The sequence below is a fragment of the Lissotriton vulgaris genome, chromosome 10, assembly GCF_964263255.1.
Source record: "Lissotriton vulgaris chromosome 10, aLisVul1.2, whole genome shotgun sequence".
Lineage (NCBI taxonomy): Eukaryota > Metazoa > Chordata > Amphibia > Caudata > Salamandridae > Lissotriton > Lissotriton vulgaris.
Window position 1 is genome coordinate 322,855,487 of NC_141698.1, and position 19,848 is coordinate 322,875,334.

The window sequence follows — 19,848 nt, forward strand, 5'->3', positions numbered from 1 at the left end:
GGGAAAACCGCTAGCGCGCAAGGGGTTAAACACGTATGAATTTCTTCAAGTTTGTATGTGCTTTTAAAGAAAGTTTTAAAAAAGAGCTGGTGACGAGATTTGAACTCGTTCACTGAGAATGCAGCAGATTTTAAAAGCCCATGCTAATTTGTAGAGCCTTTCCAATAACAGCTGCTTGCCTAGATTCTGACCGGTAGTAATCGTTTGTCCAGGGCACTTTCAGTTTAGTTTTCTGGGACACTGGAGCAGTCTCAGTGTGTGAGTGGAGGAGTGTTTTTGTACCATGATGTATTCTTGTTGTGTGCCCTTTACCGGCAATCTTAGTGCAAGTTAAAAATGGACGGGTGGAAATTGCTGCCAGAGGGCTCCTACATCACAAATATTTATCTTTTACTGCAGATTGTTACTTTTTTGTTGTCGTCAGAATATGAGTTGGAAAAAAACAGTGCATATGCACTTAATGTATCCAAGAGGGTGCGTTACCAGAAAGCCTGCGAACAAAGGACCGGGTGGTATCTGAAAGTACTGGGATGAGTTGGGTGAAGCAGCTGGTGGGAAAGAGGCACAGTGGCTGTTAAAGTGCCTGTATCAGCGAACAAAGGGCACAAAACTTGAGGTAGGGGTATGGGGGAAGCAGCAAACAAGGGAGAGGTATAAAAGACACATGTGAGTGGGAAAAACACATGCACCTTCATGGAGTGCTGAATGATTAAGAACAAAGTGCTTCCCAAAAGGTGAGCAGTAGAAGGACAAAATTTTGGCAAATCAAAAAGATGGTAAAGGGGATATGCAGGGTCAAACAAAGAAGAAGGCAAGCCATCAAATAATAAATAAACAAACGAGTTACAATAAACCTAACCAAATGTAAGCAGTGGGCGGGCTGTAAGCCCACCGTAAGTTGACAATTGGTCCTTTGTTAGCCAACAGCGTGTGTTGTCTCTGAGGCTCAATCTAAAAAGACCACTTGTAACTTTTTGTATTGAAGGGCTCTGAACGCTTTTTGTCTGAAAACACAAGATATCCACAGCCAACAACTGAACTATGGCTTACAATCATGTTTCAGGGTGTACCAGTCAATGCCCTGGACATATTGTTCGGAGTCCAGGAGCAACGTTTTCTGTTTTTTTGTCCACTGAACAAATCGACCTAATCCTGCGCAGCACAAACCCTGTAGCTGCCAGTTTACAGTACCACAGCATGGATCTGCGAAAGAGGATTATTTGTCACTAAAACAAAGTTTGTATCCATATGTATACGATGTTCAGACGTATGTATCTGATTCATTAATGCGAAGCCTTCACTTTTAGGTTGGGCATTCCAAGGAAATGTACTAAGCTGTGAGCTCTGCTTGCATTACTGACAGTGGTTCCGTTATAAAAATGTGTACACATGTTGGCAAAATTTAACAAGTCCGGTTTTTTATATTGCTCCCAGAATACTCCCCTTTTTACCAGGTGCTTAAGCCTGAAAACAAAGTTGATGATTGTTTGCCTGCCAAATGAAATGTCTCTAAACAAAATTGCAATTGAAACAGATGTTTTGCTCAAGTATTGTACAGATTTAAATGCCTCTCAAGCATCATGTTATACAACTTTTTTAATGTAATGCATGGCAGTATCCAAACAAGCATATGCAATACAATCGGTCTCGCTGGTCTTTTCATACAAGCCAGACCAATTAGCATTCCCAGTGTTTTTTCTATTAGCCTTTAATGCCTGTCAAGATCAATATTACATCTTCCAGACCTCTGCTGCACTTTTTCTAGTAACCACTAGGTGGCACTGAAATAGAGTAAACTGAGGTTGTTTAAATGTGTCTGGGTTTTCTGAAATGCAGTGCAGTTCGTAGAAAGATGTATGACAAATTTACCATCAGCCAAACACAGAAAGAGAGAAGGCAATAAATAGGAGCAATGCAACTGAGACTGGCACAAAAGCGATCCAGTCTTGGGCAAGGATTGGCTCTCTGGATCATTGTATACAATGTTGTCTCTGACAGATAGCTTGAAATATCTGTAGTGAGACTGGAAAATCGGTGTAATGTCATTATCTGTCATTATGAGCAACATCAAAACGGATTAGGGATCCGATTCTTTAAGAAAGTCACATGCAGATGTTCATTCTTGCATTGGTGCAAACTTACGACTTCCAAGAATTTGCAAGGGTTAGGTTTGAAACGCATACTTTAATACAACTTTTGAGAATTCCATTTTCACCTTGTGAAAATTGTATGCTACCTTTGTAAAGAGTAAATTTCCAACTTGTTCCACAGTGGGAAAGAGATTGGCGAAGAGTTGGTATATATACCCTTGAACATGTTTGTGTGGAGCGTATTCAGACTCGCAGGGCACTGCAAGCCTAGAACTGCTGTTTTCTGCCTACTCTAATCCTTTTGGCTAGAGTTTTAGAAATGTGACAAAATCAGTCTTGCTATAAACCAAACCCTAGTATGACATAAGCCCTTTCATATTCAGAGGCTCCTATCAGATCTCTGATATAATGAGAACGGTGCCATAATTTGTCTCCTCAATGCATGGCAATTAAAGAGACAAGTCAATTTTTTCTAATAGGAGAGGTAGATATCTAAAGACAGTTCCTTGCAAAAGTGGATGTTTTAATAAACACCACACCCCTACGACCATGTGTCATTTCATATTGAAATCTAATCATAATTATAATGAATAGGTAGTAGTGGGTGATCAGGAAAGTGAAGAGTTTTCTAATTGTTCCCAACAGTCTGAATTTCCCCAGCATAGGACCTTTCGACTATTCATATGCTTGACTCACTCCCTGTTTTAGGCCGGAAACCCCCTATAATATTTAATAGAATCCACTGGCTGTCTCTGTCAAGAGATGCAGAAAATGGGGTGATTGGATTCTTAGACCTGCTGTAGGCCACGTTCGCAATAACAGAATGTAGCTTCAGATGGCTTTAGAAGTCAGGCTGGGGCCAAGTGTGGAGCCCTGTACTTCTCTTACAACCTTGTTGGAACCTTAGCTGATATCTTCATCAAATTTAGGCCTCCTGACCACACAAAATCCAGTATGGGTAAGGACCTTGTGGCTTTGCATGGCTATTCCTTAAAGACTTTAAGGAAACACTTGCTCCACCAAAGACATCAGGAGATTGAATCTCTTAGTTGCCCTCTCCATTAAACTATCCAAGCGGGCTATGTCAATGTGATGCAATTCTCATAGCACAGGTGATTTATTACCATCCTTGGGTAAAATATAGACATCCCAGTCATCATTGCATCTGTCGTGTTCTTGTGGAGTTCACCTTCTTCCAAATCTGAATACTCTGAATCCGATGAGTCTTAACCCCTCCCCCATGTCCTTAGGTGTGGGCAAGACCATGGCGTCTATGGCATCTCCGTTAGCATAGGGGTGAAGGAGCAGGAGGAGGCATAGGTGGTGGCGAGGTAGAATTGGTATGTCTGGGGAAGTGGATGAGGCAAGTGTAGGCTGCCCAGCAGGCTGTTGAGGAAGCAATTATTACAATATATTCAACATCTGATGCATGACCTCTAGCTCCTTATAGTAACACCGAGGTCCCTAAGATTGAGGAGGGTTATCAGCTATGAAAGTCTGTGGCTGATAATTATAGTCCTGGTAGTCTTTCTCTTTTTCTAAGGCCTTTTTCTCAATTTCATGGATGTAACACACATCTAGCTAGGTAGCACTGCATGCTTCCTCATGGGCAATGCCCTGGTCCCTGAGATTTGCCTCCAGCTCAAAGTCCAGAATATGGGTCGGTGGACCTGCTTATAAGTGAAAGGGCTAACTAGCAGTGAAAACATCTGTAGTTCGTCAAAGGGGCTAGATTGTTGTGTAGTCTTTTATGCAGGTTTGTGTTCATCCTCCCTGGGTGCTTTCCTAAGGAAACACACTTTTTCTGTAAAGAGATGGCTGTCAGTGCTTTAGGTTGTAAGTCCAGCTCTGAAAACTCAATTTTTCCTTTGTTGCACTGCCTAATTGGGAGTGCTTGGTGAAGTACTTTTCGTAGAATCATCCCCAGACAAGTGGACATGCCCCTAGAAAGACAGGTTTTTTTTCTCCCGTAAATAGAGTGCCAAACTCCTCTCCCTCTTCATTATAGCCTTGGAAGGGAAATGTTTGAAAATGTTGCAGTGTGAAGCCTTGCGCTCTAAATACATTGAAAAAGTATGGGGTGTCCCGTTTGTACAGGCCAAAGGACCTGTTAACCAATGGAAGTAATATGTATACCTCTCACTGCTAAGGGATCTAGTTGAGCCGGGTTAAATCTGTCTCGTGGGGTTAGCAACAATGAGCAACAAGTATCTGATGTACAGTTGATGTACAAATGATCACTGAATTTCATAAAAATAATCACAAAAATAATAATATAACAGTGTCTACAACTGATTATCAGGTGACAAAAATGTAAACTAAAACAGATAACTTTCGGTAAAAAATATACAAGTTTATTATTATTTCATTCACACTTCATCATTTCATCATGTTTAAAAACAACAATAAAAGCAAACATATAGCTAATCATTTAACATAATATTATACAGTGCATTGTAATTAAAATAGGGTACAAAGAAATTTTAAGAATCACAGGTTAAGTCGACGCGGCGTTTCGGTTTTTCTTATAGGACACCTTCTTCAGGACCGATTCTAAAAATGTTTAAGAACACAAAATTACCCACTAGTATCTGTTTTAGTACATATCGCATGTTACAAATAAATCACTACTTGATAGTGTATCATTCTATGTCACCTTGTCATTCATTGTTACCTTATCTTGTATCTAACAAACATTTATTATTGTAGCAATCGACGGCGGACTTTTCATAAAGCAATGCGTTGTGGCTCTATATCTAAACCCAATCTACATGTCTACAGGTTATCAAGCATCAGTAGTTGTTGCTAATGGCTGTTGTTCTATATTCCTCCCCCTCAGAGTTACATACTTCCAAAGGTGCGTGTCTTTGCACCATTCAAACTTAAAGTATTCAAGTTGGCACTTTTATTGGCTCGGGCAGATCACCTTACCTTTTGCACAAATCTTTTGTTTTTTTAATCCACTTCAACTTTAGTGGTGCGGGGTGCCCCAGTCTTGTATGATCTGTTGGCATCAGCTAAGTTCTAATATGAGAACATCTATATGTTCAGGGAAAATAAGGGATTCTGTTATTTCTTATACCTTGATATTTTCTACACTCTAGTTTTTTAATAATAATAAGGGTACTACATATACCTTTGATATTAATTCCACTTAAATTATAGTGGTATGTAGTTCCCCAGTCTCGTATGATCTGCTGGCATCTGCTAAGTTCAAGTGTGAGAGTATCTATATGTACAGGGAAAACAAGGTGTACTGTTACTTCTTGTACCTTGATCATTTTTTGCACTTTAATTATTTAATAAGGGTACTCCATATACCTTGTGATACTGAGATATCTTGCCTTCCACACTGTGCGAGGGAGCCACCGTTATATATTCGATATCGGTATTCCTTAAAAGAATGGGAATAATATTATACTAAAGACATCTCTATAGGTGGTGATATTTCTGAGTTAATTCTCCTTGTTTATTTATTTAGATAGTGCACACTCGCCTATTTTCATGAGGGCAAGCCGTTGCAGTCGTTGGATCTAGCTTGACGTGAGAAAAAGTTTTTTTTCAGGGTGTGTTCTCCTGTTCCGTTTCTTTTTGCCCACTGCACTATAGGGATAAATATTGTGGAGTTTATGTTAATTCCTGGGGTAGTATGTGTATTAATTACCCCACTGTTCTTATGCCATTATAAGCCTTTATGTTTATTCCAGGGGTAACTTCCATATTGATTCCCCACTGTTCTTATACCATTGTCAACCATTGCATTTAAATGACAAACCCTCTATAATTTGTTATAGTGTTTTTTTTGGTATTGGGACCCGGGGCCTGTATAGGTTATTGCCAAGCTATACCCAGGTGTAATTATCTTTCAGCTCTAGGGAGATCTATTTTGTCATTTTCTCGACATGTTACCATGATATTATAACATGTCGTTGTACTCAAAGGCATAGGTAATTTAGGGGTCTAGTGGTCTCTCTTGTTATCTAAATGTCATTTTTATCTGCCACGTACCTCTATGAATATTTGCGGCCTCCCTGCTCCTTCTCGTCACAGCGTCGCCGGTTCCGTCGTTCATTCAATTTCAAGTCTGACAACTGGACTTCCCTCTGGGCTCGTATTTGTAGTAAGCACGCTGCTTGGTCATGGATATTTAACGCGATTTAGAGGCTTGTTATGCCTTTCTAAACGCGTTGCTGATGTCATGATCTGATGTATGAATGGACGGAAATCGTCCAATACGGACGCCGTTGCTATGGGAACCTAACGCATTTTGCTTCGCGTTTATAAGGTTTCCTCTTTTTCTTCAAATAAAGGATTTTATTAATGATTTAAAAGATTCTGTTGTTCATTCATTGTCCACATCGTCGGCGTACGCGAAAGGGCGCAATTTAGCGGCTTGTTCCGCCTTTCTAAACGCGTTGCTAGTGGTCTTGTCTCTTGTATGATTGGACGAAAATCGTCCAATACGGAAGCCGTTACTATGGGAACGTAACACGTTTTGCTTCGCGTTTATCAAGTTTCCTCAGTTTCTTCGACTGAAGTTTTTATTATTCTTGATTTGTTGCCCATATCGTCTATATACGCACAAAGACAACATCCCGTTCCTAGGCTGATGTATTTATTTTAATACTACATCGTGATTTCACATGATATTGATTTGTTCTTATTTCTGTATCTCAGGTGTTTACTCTTTATTTGTTGGAGTGTGCCACATGGGTTTTATCTGCGGAGTTCTATAGCCTATTGTGCCGCTTCATTCTCCTGTTTAAGTCGCTATTTTGGCTGGACTTTATGATGCATGCTCAGTTAGTTGGGAAAGGGACCCCAAAAGAGACCAGTCAGAGAATCACTGGAGTGGTAATGCATCACGGTATCTATTATAATATGACTTTGTCCGTGCTTGGATTAGTTCCACTATAACTTAGATGTTCTTAAGTTAGAACGTGGTGCCTACCATCAATACGCAAGTTTCTATTTATCACCATTGAGCTAGCTCTATCTAGATTCACCTGTTGGTGTGGGTTTTTTGTTTTTTTTTAGAATCGGTCCTGAAGAAGGTGTCCTATAAGAAAAACCGAAACGCCGCGTCGACTTAACCTGTGATTCTTAAAATTTCTTTGTACCATATTTTAATTACAATTCACTGTATAATATTATGTTAAATGATTAGCTATATGTTTGCTTTTATTGTTGTTTTTAAACATGATGAAATGATGAAGTGTGTATGAAATAATAATAAACTTGTATATTTTTTACCAAAAGTTATCTGTTTTAGTTTACATTTTTGTCACCTGATAATCAGTTGTAGACACTGTTATATTGTTATTTTTGTGATTATTTTTATAAAATTCAGTGATCATTTGTACATCAACTGTACATCAGATACTTGTTGCTCATTGTTGCTAACCCCACGAGAAAGATTTAACCCGGCTCAACTAGATCCCTAAGCAGTCAGAGGTATACATATTACTTCCATTGGTTAACAGATCCTTTGGCCTGTACAAACTGGACACCCCATACTTTTTCAAGTTTCCCCCTGGTCCCACATAACTACCAAGAGGGGTCCTCCTTAATTTTTTCCACTAAATACATTGGCCATGTGGGTCATCAGAATAACTTTTGTTTCGTCCGCAGGTAGAGCAGAATTTGAAAAACGATTTCTGTCAGCCATGATGACGGTTGGGGACAGAGGAGAGGTCTCCCTGGCCCATAAAATTGAGCTTTCCCCCAAAACTACTCTTAAGAACAACTTACATTACTCTGAAAGTTGAAGGTAGTATTCACTCATTTCCATGGTAGACCAGCAAAGTATGAGGATAAGGTCACTGAGAGATTAGAGCAGAGATCTTCTTGCAATCTCCCTCACATGCAGCATGCAGTTGAAATCATATATCTTGTGGCCTCTAGGGGAAGTAGGAGCGCTCCGCACTTCCTTATTGGCTGAAGTTTAAGTGTTTGAAATGAGGTGGATATGCTACTAAAATACTGTTGCAGAGCCCTACGACTATTTTAACACGATTGACTGCTATTTAAAGTTACCAGATACTCCCAACCTGACAACAGGGAATGATTGAAGTATATGCGTGTTAAAAAGATACCAACTCTGGAGAACTGAAGGTATAGGTAAGTAACAAATTTCTTATTGATCTGCAAAATGTGTACCTACCAGAGAATTAAATACCTGCTCAAATTGAATGTCAGCTTCTCTAACGTCACTTGTGTGGAAGATGGGATGAGCTAAAGAAGTTAGTCTGACTGGTGAATGCCACCCCACCTTGTACCAATACTTACTTATTGTATGTGTCACAATTTTGGGGGACACCACCTTTTGGCAATTAGTGGTACCCACTAGTCTCAGCTTGACGAGGCATGAGCGTCAGCCCATTACCAGCCTGACTGACCTTGGTGCCCAAAGCCACACTGAATGAGCTCTTTAGCCATATTTGGAGACGGGCAGAGGTCCCGTGCCCATATGTCTTGCACGGTAGCCAGACCCAGAAAGCTTAATGTATGTATAGGCATTTATATAGCACACTACTTACCCGGAGGGTCCCAAGGCGCTTCGACCGCTGCGAAACCCTTCCTGGCTTCCCTGAGAGATGGTCCCTTAATGGGTATCTCCAGGGTGAGACCAGGCATCCCCGGCGGTCTGGTGGGGCCGTTAGTGAAGATGAGGCAAGCTAATGCCCAGAGTTGCCGAGTGTGATCGCTGATCAGAGTGGGCACCGAGGCGAGAGAATTATCGAGTCCGCTGACCCTGGTCCAGAAACCTGCAGCGCCGGGAATCGAACCCTGGTCCCGGGCCGTCCTCTGCTCTCGGGTCTGCCGCCTCTAACCAGTGAGCCACACTACTTCACTACTTAATGATGCCCTGCTTGCTCCTCCTGTGTGCCCTTTCGGACCTTCATTGTCCTCAAAGATCAGACTACTAGCTACACCACTTCAGCACTGAGAACTGTCCTCCCGGATGTGGAGCCTTGTCTCAGTTTCACTAGGACTCTTGATTTTACCATGCTCCAATCTTGTTTTACTTCTATGCAGGTCATATCATTCATATTATGTGTTGTTTGTAATTTACATGGTGATCATGCTGAACTCATGTTTGAGAAGTTACCATTTTGGCATGAGAATCTCCACCCTCCTTGCTTCTGATTGCATTACATCCAGTCCTGCATTCATGATCAGTCACTGATGAACATCATGCATGATGTGTAACAAGACTCCCCAGGGCTGCAGCTTTATTTGTCATATTTTGTTGCTAATCGATTTATTTGACTTTCATTGTTCTGTTACTATTTTTACAGTACATTGACTTGTTGATATTTTTTTGATACAGTTTTATCTCACAATCTGTTAAATTGTCCATATATAGGCATAGTTTCACTGTCCTAATAATGATTTCAGTTTTTCCTCGGTTAAAGACTTTTTACCTGCTGTTATTATGACGTATGCAGCCCTCTTGCCTTTCCATTCAAGGTTTATGTTTGGTAATGTATTGATAGTAGCCACTGGCAATACTCTTTTTGATTTTCTCTTTGTACATTACACCATGTTTGCATTAGTGGATCTAACATTATTCACATCATTTTGTCATTTTAGTGTTATTTGTACCTGTTCTACTGTACAGAACGAAGACTGAAGACTCTTGGACTGTTGGCCTTTATCTGCATTTGCAACCTTTACTTGTATGGATTAAGGAACTTCTGGCAAATCGTCTTCCATTCTGGTGTAGCTTCTCTTTCTGCATATCAAATATTAACGAGAAAACCTGTAGACAAGCAGCTGGACTGCGGAGTTTGAAAACTCAAATCATTTCTTTTGGTATCCTGTTTTCATAGTCCTCAACCTTCACCCACAGTTCCACACAGCTGTGTCACCAGCTGTCCAGGTCGAATTGTGCCTCCTGCTTCTGAAACCAGGAAAATAATCCAATATTTTGTCTTTGAAGCAAAAAGGGCGAAATTGCATGTTATCTCAACTTTCTAACGGAGGCGACGTGATAGATTTTCCTCAGTGTGCAACGGCTATCCGAAGGGGATTTTAGCCTGATCTACAAATCACACATTTTATTACAAAGAACCTAAAGAAAATGTTTATTTAAAATGTTAGTTTTTTCTTTCAAAAGAAGGGACAAACAAATCGAAAATCCAAAGGATATTTTTTATGTCTCAGCGTCTGAAAACTAATTTGGCGTTAAATATTTATAGTTTTCTACTAAATGTACACATATTTTTAAAGAAGTCACCGGGTTGGCTATTTCCCCCAGATATGAATTTGTGCGTTTAATGGGTGGGTTAGCATGTCTCTCAGTTGCTGGTCAGTTTTCAGTTGCTTGGTTGATGAGTTCTGTATGATGCGCACGTGAGACATCAGATCAGAAATGCACCATCCTTAGGTAAGCAGCTCGCACTGCACCTTTCAATTGGCTTCTAAGCCCATCTAGTGCGATGCGGTCTGCCTTTAAAGCAGTTATTGCTACATGCACGTTTTCCAGGCATCTCATAGATTGACTCTACTTGTACCCACAATTTCTGAAAATCTATTAGGTCCCGTTTTAAGTTTCTTGCGTTTTGCAGACAAATTTGTGAAATGCCTTCTATAATCAAGAAGTTTTTCATGAATGTGGGATCTATTATTTTTTTTGCACAGCTAAGGTTCTACTTATTCTTGATTCCCTGGAAGCGTTTTTGAGGTCAGAAGATTTCAGTTCGCCCTTTGGAGCTGGATGCAGCCCATTTGCCAATACATTTTTTTAGCAAAAGGTGAAGAAAATGATTTTTCTCATGCCTTATTCCCTTTTTTTATAGTAGTATGACCAAACCTTTCTGATAGCCTGGGTATTTGTTTTATAACTCTTGTTCTCTGAGCTCTTATGTTGTTGATAAACGAAGAACCTGCACTTTTGAAATGTATCGGTTTTGTTAGGGTCTTCATCTGATAATCTTATCTGCACTGAAAACGTTTGTGTTCTAGTGTGACTATTTACTATTGTATGCCCTAAAATGCTACTGATCATATATTTTTTATGTAGAAAGTATTTTTAGGTATGTATTTGTTTCATTTCCACTAATAGCCATGGCCAATTGCACAGCTTCCTTGAAAAAGAACAAAAACCACTAGTCTTAAATCAATCAATCGGTGGATTTGTAGAACAATCCTTATCACCCATGATGGTGTCCAGGTTCTGTCAGGGTCCAGTTGATTAGCCAACTAGCCAGGTCTTTAGGGACTTTCGGAACTCTGGTAGAGATGGGGAAGGCCAGAGATGTAAGGATAGCTTGTTTCAAGTCAACGCTGCTTGGTAGTAGGAGTGACCCCTGCATCTGCTATGTTGGGTGCCGGGTGAGGGTTAGAGAAAGGGAAGCAAAATGAAGGTGTCTGATGGGCTGATGGAAGTTCCGGCGGTAGTTCAAGTAGGCAGGTCTGTATTCTAGGGCCTTGTATGCATGGGTCAGGAGCCTACATCCATATTTTCTGTACAGAAAGCCAGTGGAGTTCCCTGAGGTAGGGGTTGTTGTGAGTTCGTCTAGGGAGATCCAGGCTTTATGCTTTGTGGAGCACAAACAATCTGATTTATAACCTTCTTGTTTATTTTATGTTTAGTTTCCCTTATATTGGATCTTCAGTAGATTCACACATACAGAATTGATGGCGGTTGTGGCAGGATCCAGGGTTGTCATTGTAATTTCTTTAATCATTTAGTATTCATATGGGTATCTATTGTGGCACCTTGATGTTGAATGACCCTTGATTCTGCAGGGTCTCCCTTACTTTTCTTGCCAGCCACATGACAGCATCTCTGGGCTTCCGTTTCAGTCTGTTTTGCTTTATTGTTAGGCATACTTTCTGTTTTTGAGAAATGTCTCTCTTTCAGTTTTTTTTTTGTTTTTCACTGTAACCACTTATAATTTATTTTTCTACTCTTGAGAACGTTTTTTTTGCTACAATAACTGTTTTACAATTTATTTTAGTTTACTAGGTTTTTAATTTTAAACCCAAAAGGACTGTTTGATTGAACTGTTTAGAAAAAGATCCTTTTTGGGTAACACCATTGAGGTAATTTCTTATATTTGTTATAACAGTTGGTATGGCTGCAGTATGCACAGTTTTCTGTGTACCTATGGGGTATGCTGTTCTGGCTTGGTGAGATTTTGGAATCAATAACACAGTGTAATATAAATCACAGTTTTGGTTCAAGTCGCAGTGGCTAGGCTGGTACTATCAAATCTTCTCTTGAAACAAATAGAGCCATAGCCCCATAAAGTCGCATCTATCATATTGAAACTTTCTGTTTGTTCTTCCTCAATGGTTGAATTTGTTTATTCTGCTTTTCAAAAAAAGGAAAAACTCCTTTGGGGGATGCTAACATTGAAAGGAAGGAAATCACCTCCTACAAAGATTTCCTTCAGCACAGAAAATATATATTTTTCTACCCCTGTCATGTGTGCTCAAGAAGTGCTGTTTGGAAGCAACACTCTTGAATCTGAGGCCAAGAAAAGCTTTCCTGACCCTGAGAACGATTGGAGCGACTCTAAGATTCCTCACCTGCATTAAAAGGATTTTAGACACAAAAGACTCTCTTGTACTGAAAACACTGTTCTTATTCAGGTCCAGCAAAATAGCTGTTGATTCATTTAGCATTCTGTTCCAAAAGCAATACGCAGAGTCCTTTTGTTTTCAGACTTTGGAGACTCATTTTACTATATCAAGGTTGTTGTGCCTTTTGTGTAAGGGTTTCTTCATACAACACTGGAAGATTTCCTGAACACAGCTTCTGATAAATAGGGCACCTAGCTCAGATCCTGACATTGTGATGGAACCATCTCTTCAAGAATTCTTTATTAAATCTGAGAAAAGATGAAGGTCAGTTCCTGCCTGAATTGTATGTCTGTACTTTGAAAGAACAATGTATTAGAGAACTTGGGAAGACAAATTTGCATAACAAGCAGATTGATTTAGAAGGCAACAAATGGGACTATTCATTACAGGTATAATGAGCTTCCGGAAAAGAAGGCAATCTACTGCAATGTTTCTCAGATTAAAGTTTGCAGCGCTGCCCCTTGGACATACCGTTTATTTTGCTCTTACATTATTGGCTCCACATTTCAAGATTTTGTCTAGAATTTCATAAGGAAGTGTCATAATGCAACCTCTCTTAAAGGCATAAAGTGAGAGAACTCTAGGCAAGTAGAAGGCTGTAACAACAATGACTGGCAATAAGGAAGAACCCTCAGGAGGCAATGGCTTGGCATAGGATAGACTCTGTTTTAATCCAAATGCCCATACAGTCTACAAAGGAAAGGAGATAAAAGTCAGAGATGAGCAGAAGGTTTTTTGGAAAATGGTTGAGTACTTTTTTATTTATTATCATTTTTACTAAATATATCGTAAATCTGCTTGCAGTACCTGAGTGGTAGGAAGGATATCTGATAATGTGTTCCAGTTTGTAGGAGATTAGACTGCAGGATGCTAGAAACTATGAGTCGGAGCTGGATTTTCAGATCTACTCACAATTTCCAGTTGTTTGCCCATAACCCAAAATGGTATTACATAACAATTGCTTATACTACCTATAAAATGCCTCAGATACGCTGCCCCCGCCTCCCAGACTTAAATTACAAAGGAGTGTACTCATTGTGCTTTCTACTGTTAAAAGAAAGAGAGATAGCTTCAGTGTATGCGGTACATGAGTTAGTGAAACACATGTATCAAAAGAAACACTCAAAGCCCCGGCCCTACAAGTGTTGGTCCTTTAATATATATTTTTTTGTCTTCTACTCATTTCTACACACCAATGAGGACTTAGTAAATATAGCTCATATGGGCGGTAAAACACCATTGTTTTATATTTGGAAACAGTTAATTTCAGCTTAGGATCAGGTTTCTAGATTTTTTTTACGGGTCCTAGTTTTTTTATCAGCTTACCTTCATTAGAATTGAATACACATGGGTATCTGCTTACTGCAGCTGAATCTTTAATGTGAGACATTTCCTCTGCAGATTACTCTATATTTGGGCATTCATATTTTGTACATTCTATGGTTGTTGTCATTTGAGAAAAATCTTAATCCTGGATGTAGCTCCTAGAAACTGGGCATTCTTAGAAGGCCATTATCCATCAAATCAGATACATACATTAATCTGCTAAAGTTGATGTTTCCTTGCATATTCTATGGTCAAAAGACCGGTCTGCAAATGAGGCATTTAAAGGATATATGCACTGCTCATGCTTCCTCTGACATTTGCATCTCTCCGTTCTGTTGAGCTTCTCTTTTCTGGTACCTTGCAGAAAATTCAGTTTAAGGTCTTTTCTTATTCTATCCCTTTAATGAATCTTGAGGGTTTGCAAGTTCACAATAGACATTACTTGTAGTCTGTGGTATACAGGCGTGTCAAAGCACCAGCTCACTCAGTTGCAGACACGACTTTAGGCACAAGTAAATTTCTCAGTACCATCCTTCCTTTCGATGTTGACTGCCCCTCACTTCCTTTTAAGGGTTTGAATCTATAGAGGATACCAAAATGAAGAAGAAAGCTTTACTTTCCTTTAACAGCCTAGTCTTTTGCTTTGGTATTTTACGTAGAATCACAGATGAATCTACAGATTCCCCTTTTGGGATGAGGCCTAAGCTTATCTTACTACTTTATAGATTTGCCTTGACAGCCCAGCTGCCCACAAGACCTATTGCTAACAATTCCTTAAACTGTAAATGCTTGGCTCCACACAGAGGAGTATGTATCTCTCACCTCATGCTATTGGCTGTTTGATATTTCATTCAGATCCTATGGAGTGCTTGCCTGCAATGCATGAGGGGCTATTTTACATCTCAAAAGTACACTTAATCATCACACATTACGTTCTTTATCTCGTGCATTGTAGATAGCAATCCTTTTTTGTGATAAAAGCCTGGAGGGTATAAAATCTTTCATTCATGTAGGTTGAAAAGAAAATGTTTAACACTATTTGGGTCATACACTATTATAAATGTTCCTTGTTTAAAATCCCTGTTTTTTCAGGTGTTTCACTCAGTAGGTTGCAGGCTGAGTTGTGTAAATCCATCATGGTAAATGTGCAGAGAATACCTGTGCTTTCTGCTCTGTTTTCACAGGTTTTGGTGACTTTGCTTAAGGGAGAAAGTGCAATGATTTAATAGAATGCAAGGTATCTCACGACAGTCGGAGACTCTCTAGTAAAATATCACAAATTAGACTCGCAAGGCTGTTTTTAAGTATTATTTATAGTATGGTATGCTACTTTAATTTGTATATGTGGAGTCCTTTGAGCCTACGTTTTTGATAGAAAATGATGTATCTACGAATGCACATGGGAAACAAAACCACTTTCTCCTTCTCAGTTTTACAAAAGCATTATTGCTTGAAGTACCCCCAAAATGTTAGGACGTTTTTTGTATATCCATCCTTGTTTTTGTTGCTATATGCTATTAGTTGGCCTCATATTTATTTTCATAATGATAAAATCAAGTGACTTGTTTTTATATTTTCTGAATATTATCCGCCCATATCCTTGTTATTGCCGCGAAAAGACTAAAAGCTTGAAGAACCAACTAAGAAGGGTGATTCTTCAAAATGTTGTGCATTCCAAAACTTCATCAATAGGTGTAAATTACAGATGGCGATTTGTGAAATCAAGATATTTGGCGAATGACTCTGCAGATGGAACGTTGAGAATTCGGAAAGCATCCCAAGATTTGTATCTGTTCTTTTGCGCACAGGTATTTTCTAGTAATAAAAGTTGGACACAGTTTGCAAAATGGGTGGAAACTTTCACACAGATCCTTATATTTCCTGGGGGCGTATGGCGGAGAAAAATTCCACCCGAAAAAATATATTCTTGGTCGAGGGCAAAAAGTTACAAGTGCAAATGCACATTTACGGTTATGAGTCTGAAAAAAAAGTCTTGAATCTTTGCAGAAAAAATTTAGTGAATATATTTCTGAGATTTTTCTAATAAAAGTTTTGAGAATCAACCCATTCGATTTAAATGGTGTGACCTTTAGTAAACAAACAGCAGCCACTGGGGATTTTTTTTTGAGTTAATGATAAAACGCTTCACTATGTAAATGTATTACAAAAAAATGGGGGATTTATTTTCAGGATAACAATGTACCCTCATTAGCATAATCATCCTATATTTGCCTGTTCTTCCCATGTAATACTCCAATAGTTATTTAACTAATCAAAACATTGGTTTTGTTGATGATAGTTTACTTGAGACCTTCAGCCTTGTTTCAGTAATTGGAAAGCAACTAGTTGAAGTTTCTTAAAAAAAATGAAAATAAAACGACCCTCTTGGTACTAAATATATTTTCACATTCTTATTAGAAGAACATATTTCTGTCACAATGTGCTCCCTCTAATTGCGAGTCTCAGGGTGGGGTACCTCTTGATCGTGATTGCCTTAATGGTCGCAATTCCAGACGATCCAGGTGTGAGAATCGGCAAAAAAATCCAATTAGCAAAATTGTATGAGGATCAGACTGCAAGAGCCCTCTTCTGTGACACAAAGGAATGCCTATTTCTCCCCCACCCTCTCACTTCCTCCCCTGACCTTTCTCTCTCCACCCACTCCCACAACTGCTCCATGAAAAATGGAAACTGTGACGAATTTTACATGGAAAAACCAGGTCCATATAGTTATTCCCCATTCTGTAGGAATTAACATGTAGTTCCATGGTTTTGGCAGGGTGTGTCCATGTGGTACAAGCGATTACCAGTGCAGAGTTTCTACCTGCCAGTACTGTACTGTACACCTCCTAATATGGCCCTTTGAGTCAAGTGGAGTGGTGTCCCAACCCTCCTGATTTCAAGATTTATTTCATGCGGTAACACTCAGTAAATACCTAAAGTGTTTCCACACACATTTTCCTCCTCCTGAAAATGAGTATTGGATTGGGCCTGAAATCCACGGAAATTAGTAAACATTGGACCTGTTAAATCCAGGTCTCACAATTGTCCTGATTTTGGGCCCAGAAATGCTTCATGGCTGGTAACTGGGATAGCCAGCGGGAATTGGTCTCTTCACCCTGGTATCTCCACTTTCAATTACATGCCGAATTGTAATGATCCCCCATGTTTGTCACTTGCCCTGTAGACTAATCGTCTAAAAACTATTTTGTACTAAATTCCTAAGCATATTTGTTTAACTACTGCTTACTTTAATACTGTGTTGGAACTTGATGGTGTTTGGGTGGTTTTGGTAGGTAGGTGATATGTGCTCTTTGAACATCCTCTTCCAAAGATGTTCAGAGACCCTAGTGGTTCTGTTTCCCAGGCACATTCTCAAAATCTTGGCATTACATCATAGAATCTTAAGGCTAAACAACATGGCAGTCAAGTTTACATGTAAAGACATCAAAGTGTCTTGGTTGAAACTACCTTTTAAACCAAAAAAACACGGATGCTTTATTAAAGGATAACTGAAATCTTTACAAAATCATGTTTTTGTACTTCAATATTTCTGACTTAATGTATGTAATTTGAGCATAATGCATGCATATGAATTGTACATATGTGAAAATATGGTGGAAAAGTAAAAAGACTTTATTAGACAACCGTTGTTAGTCATTTTTCATGGTTTCAAGGATACCTTTCTGTCGTACACTGTCCAATGATGGAAATCTTGAAAAACGAACACCAGTGTTAGTGGGACTACGGAGCTATTGTAGTGCTTACTCCATTTTTCAAAGAGAAGATAGTCCAGTGACATTTGGAAGTGAGGCACAGAAAAAAGCAGTGTTGGACAGTGTCTACTACTTTCGAAGTTCAATGCACATTAAGCGATGTCAAATGAGTAGTAAAATGAATCCCAAGAAAGTGGTGGGAATGTCTATGGATGCTTGGCCTCACAAATGCTATGCAGCAGCCCAGGGCACATTCCCTTTCAGTGTGGCAGTAGTAAATATGTGGGCGTAGTCTTTCAGACCGACTTTACTGTAGCCATTCAAGTGCAAGCCTTCACCAAAGCTGATGTTTTCCAACTCTAAGGCCTTGATTACAATTTTGGTGCAAATTGCGTTCCATTCACAAATTCTTAAGCTGGGTGGTACTTGCCCAAAGGCTAATTGCACATCTGCTGGTTGCCTATGTACACATTTCTTACTCTTCTCTGTTTGTCCACAGATTTTCAGCTGTCGAGAATCTTGGTGGCGAACACACTTGGTAAATACAATATTCTGGGTAGCACACCCTATGACGAGTTTATTGTTCCAATTTGTGCACCATGGAACAGCTGTGCTAGTCCCATGGTGTGCAAATGGGAATTTTGTACTATTTGCCAACCCTTCCCGAAACCATTGACACACCCATACCAGTACTTACATACTCACTCACTGATTCATAGGTCTACACACACATCCACTCAGTCATCCCTACAGTCACTCATACACCCACTCACTAATAAAGCCTCTGATATATCTACACATACAGCCACACAGCCCATCACACACCTACTTACTCGCCCATAGAGTAAATCACACAGCCACATACTCACCTATACAGTTATACACACAACTTACTTATTCATACAGATACTAACACAAACTTACTTAACTATACAGTCACTCACACAAGCCCACACTCACCCATACAGCCACTCTCACGATCACTCACTTATGCATACAGTCACTTATATAATCCAGCACTCACCTATACTGCCTTTCACATATGCAGTTACTCACCTATATGGATTGCGAAAAACAAGGACCCCCTGGACACTGATGCCAGTGAACTCCTAGGGCAGGGACAACAATGTGTGAGTAAACACCCTAGGCAGTCCATAACAATGGCAAAACAAGTAATATAAATTGACAGTAAAAACTAAAGGTGGGCAAGGAAAATTAAAAATGGTCAGAACTTTAATGTAAACAGTTAAAAATCATACAAATACATGGCATATTCATAAACATACAAAGTGGACAATAATTAAAAAACATATATTTCATTACTAATTATACATCTAAAAATAAGAATCATTTAATTAATAAAAATCACACTGTGGCGAGTACAACTCGACGCGCGTTTCGGCGTAAGGGCGCCTTCTTCAGGAGGCACCCAGATGTGTTGATATTGTTATCAGAAGAATCTCCTAAACCGTATATGTTAGGGAGACGATCAAATTATTGGATGATCAGCAGATGTATGGGTCATCACGTCGTAGATATTCCTTCCAGAATGTTTTTAAGGGGCTACCGGACGCTATGTAGATGAAGAGCCCACAGAGGTGGACGGTGTAAGACAAATAGGGTCTAGGAACCAGCTTAAGTTGACACGATCTTGTAAATGGTTAAAACGGCCCCTGGTGGCGGGGAGGTTTCTTTTTCAAGTTGGACGCCTGATGCTCGGCAAATGAAGGACTGATGCCTTTCCGAATTCGATCTGGGATTTACGAATGACACGCAGAAGAGAGGGTATCCCTTTTGGACAAGCCGTCTGTCGATCGGCAACATAAAAAATTAGAAAGGGAGCAGGATGATGCCCTTGGAAGCACGACGAGGTAGCGTCCGCGGTGAGGTCCGTGTGACGAGAAAGTCATCCATACAGGCGCTCATTCATTCACTGTTTCATCAATACACCTTGAAGTATATAAATGTATCACTCATAAACTTTTTAGAACCACAAACAGTCATTTGAGATGTCATCAGTAATGCCATTAGCAATGTCACTGGTCAAGTCATTAGTGATGTACTACGTTAGGTCATAAGCATTGCATTGTCGGGGCACGCGTTATAGCTAGCTCATCTAA

General features: G+C 39.6%; 1 protein-coding gene across 6 annotated transcripts in view; it reads left to right on the forward strand.

Moving 5' to 3' along the window:
• The window catches only part of SEC22C (SEC22 homolog C, vesicle trafficking protein), a 205,348-nt gene extending 187,689 nt beyond the window's left edge, over positions 1-17,659 (forward strand). For 2 of the 6 annotated variants that reach the window (XM_086941101.1, XM_086941104.1), the window contains one exon: positions 9,687-12,135. In XM_086941101.1, the coding sequence (XP_086797227.1) occupies positions 9,687-9,887 (201 nt within the window). In that variant the 3' untranslated portion in view covers positions 9,888-12,135. Of the gene's footprint in view, positions 1-9,686 lie in introns of all 6 variants that reach the window. The other 4 variants (XM_086941103.1, XM_086941100.1, XM_086941105.1 and 1 more) reach the window with 4 other exon arrangements.
• Positions 17,660-19,848: the final 2,189 nt, after the last annotated feature.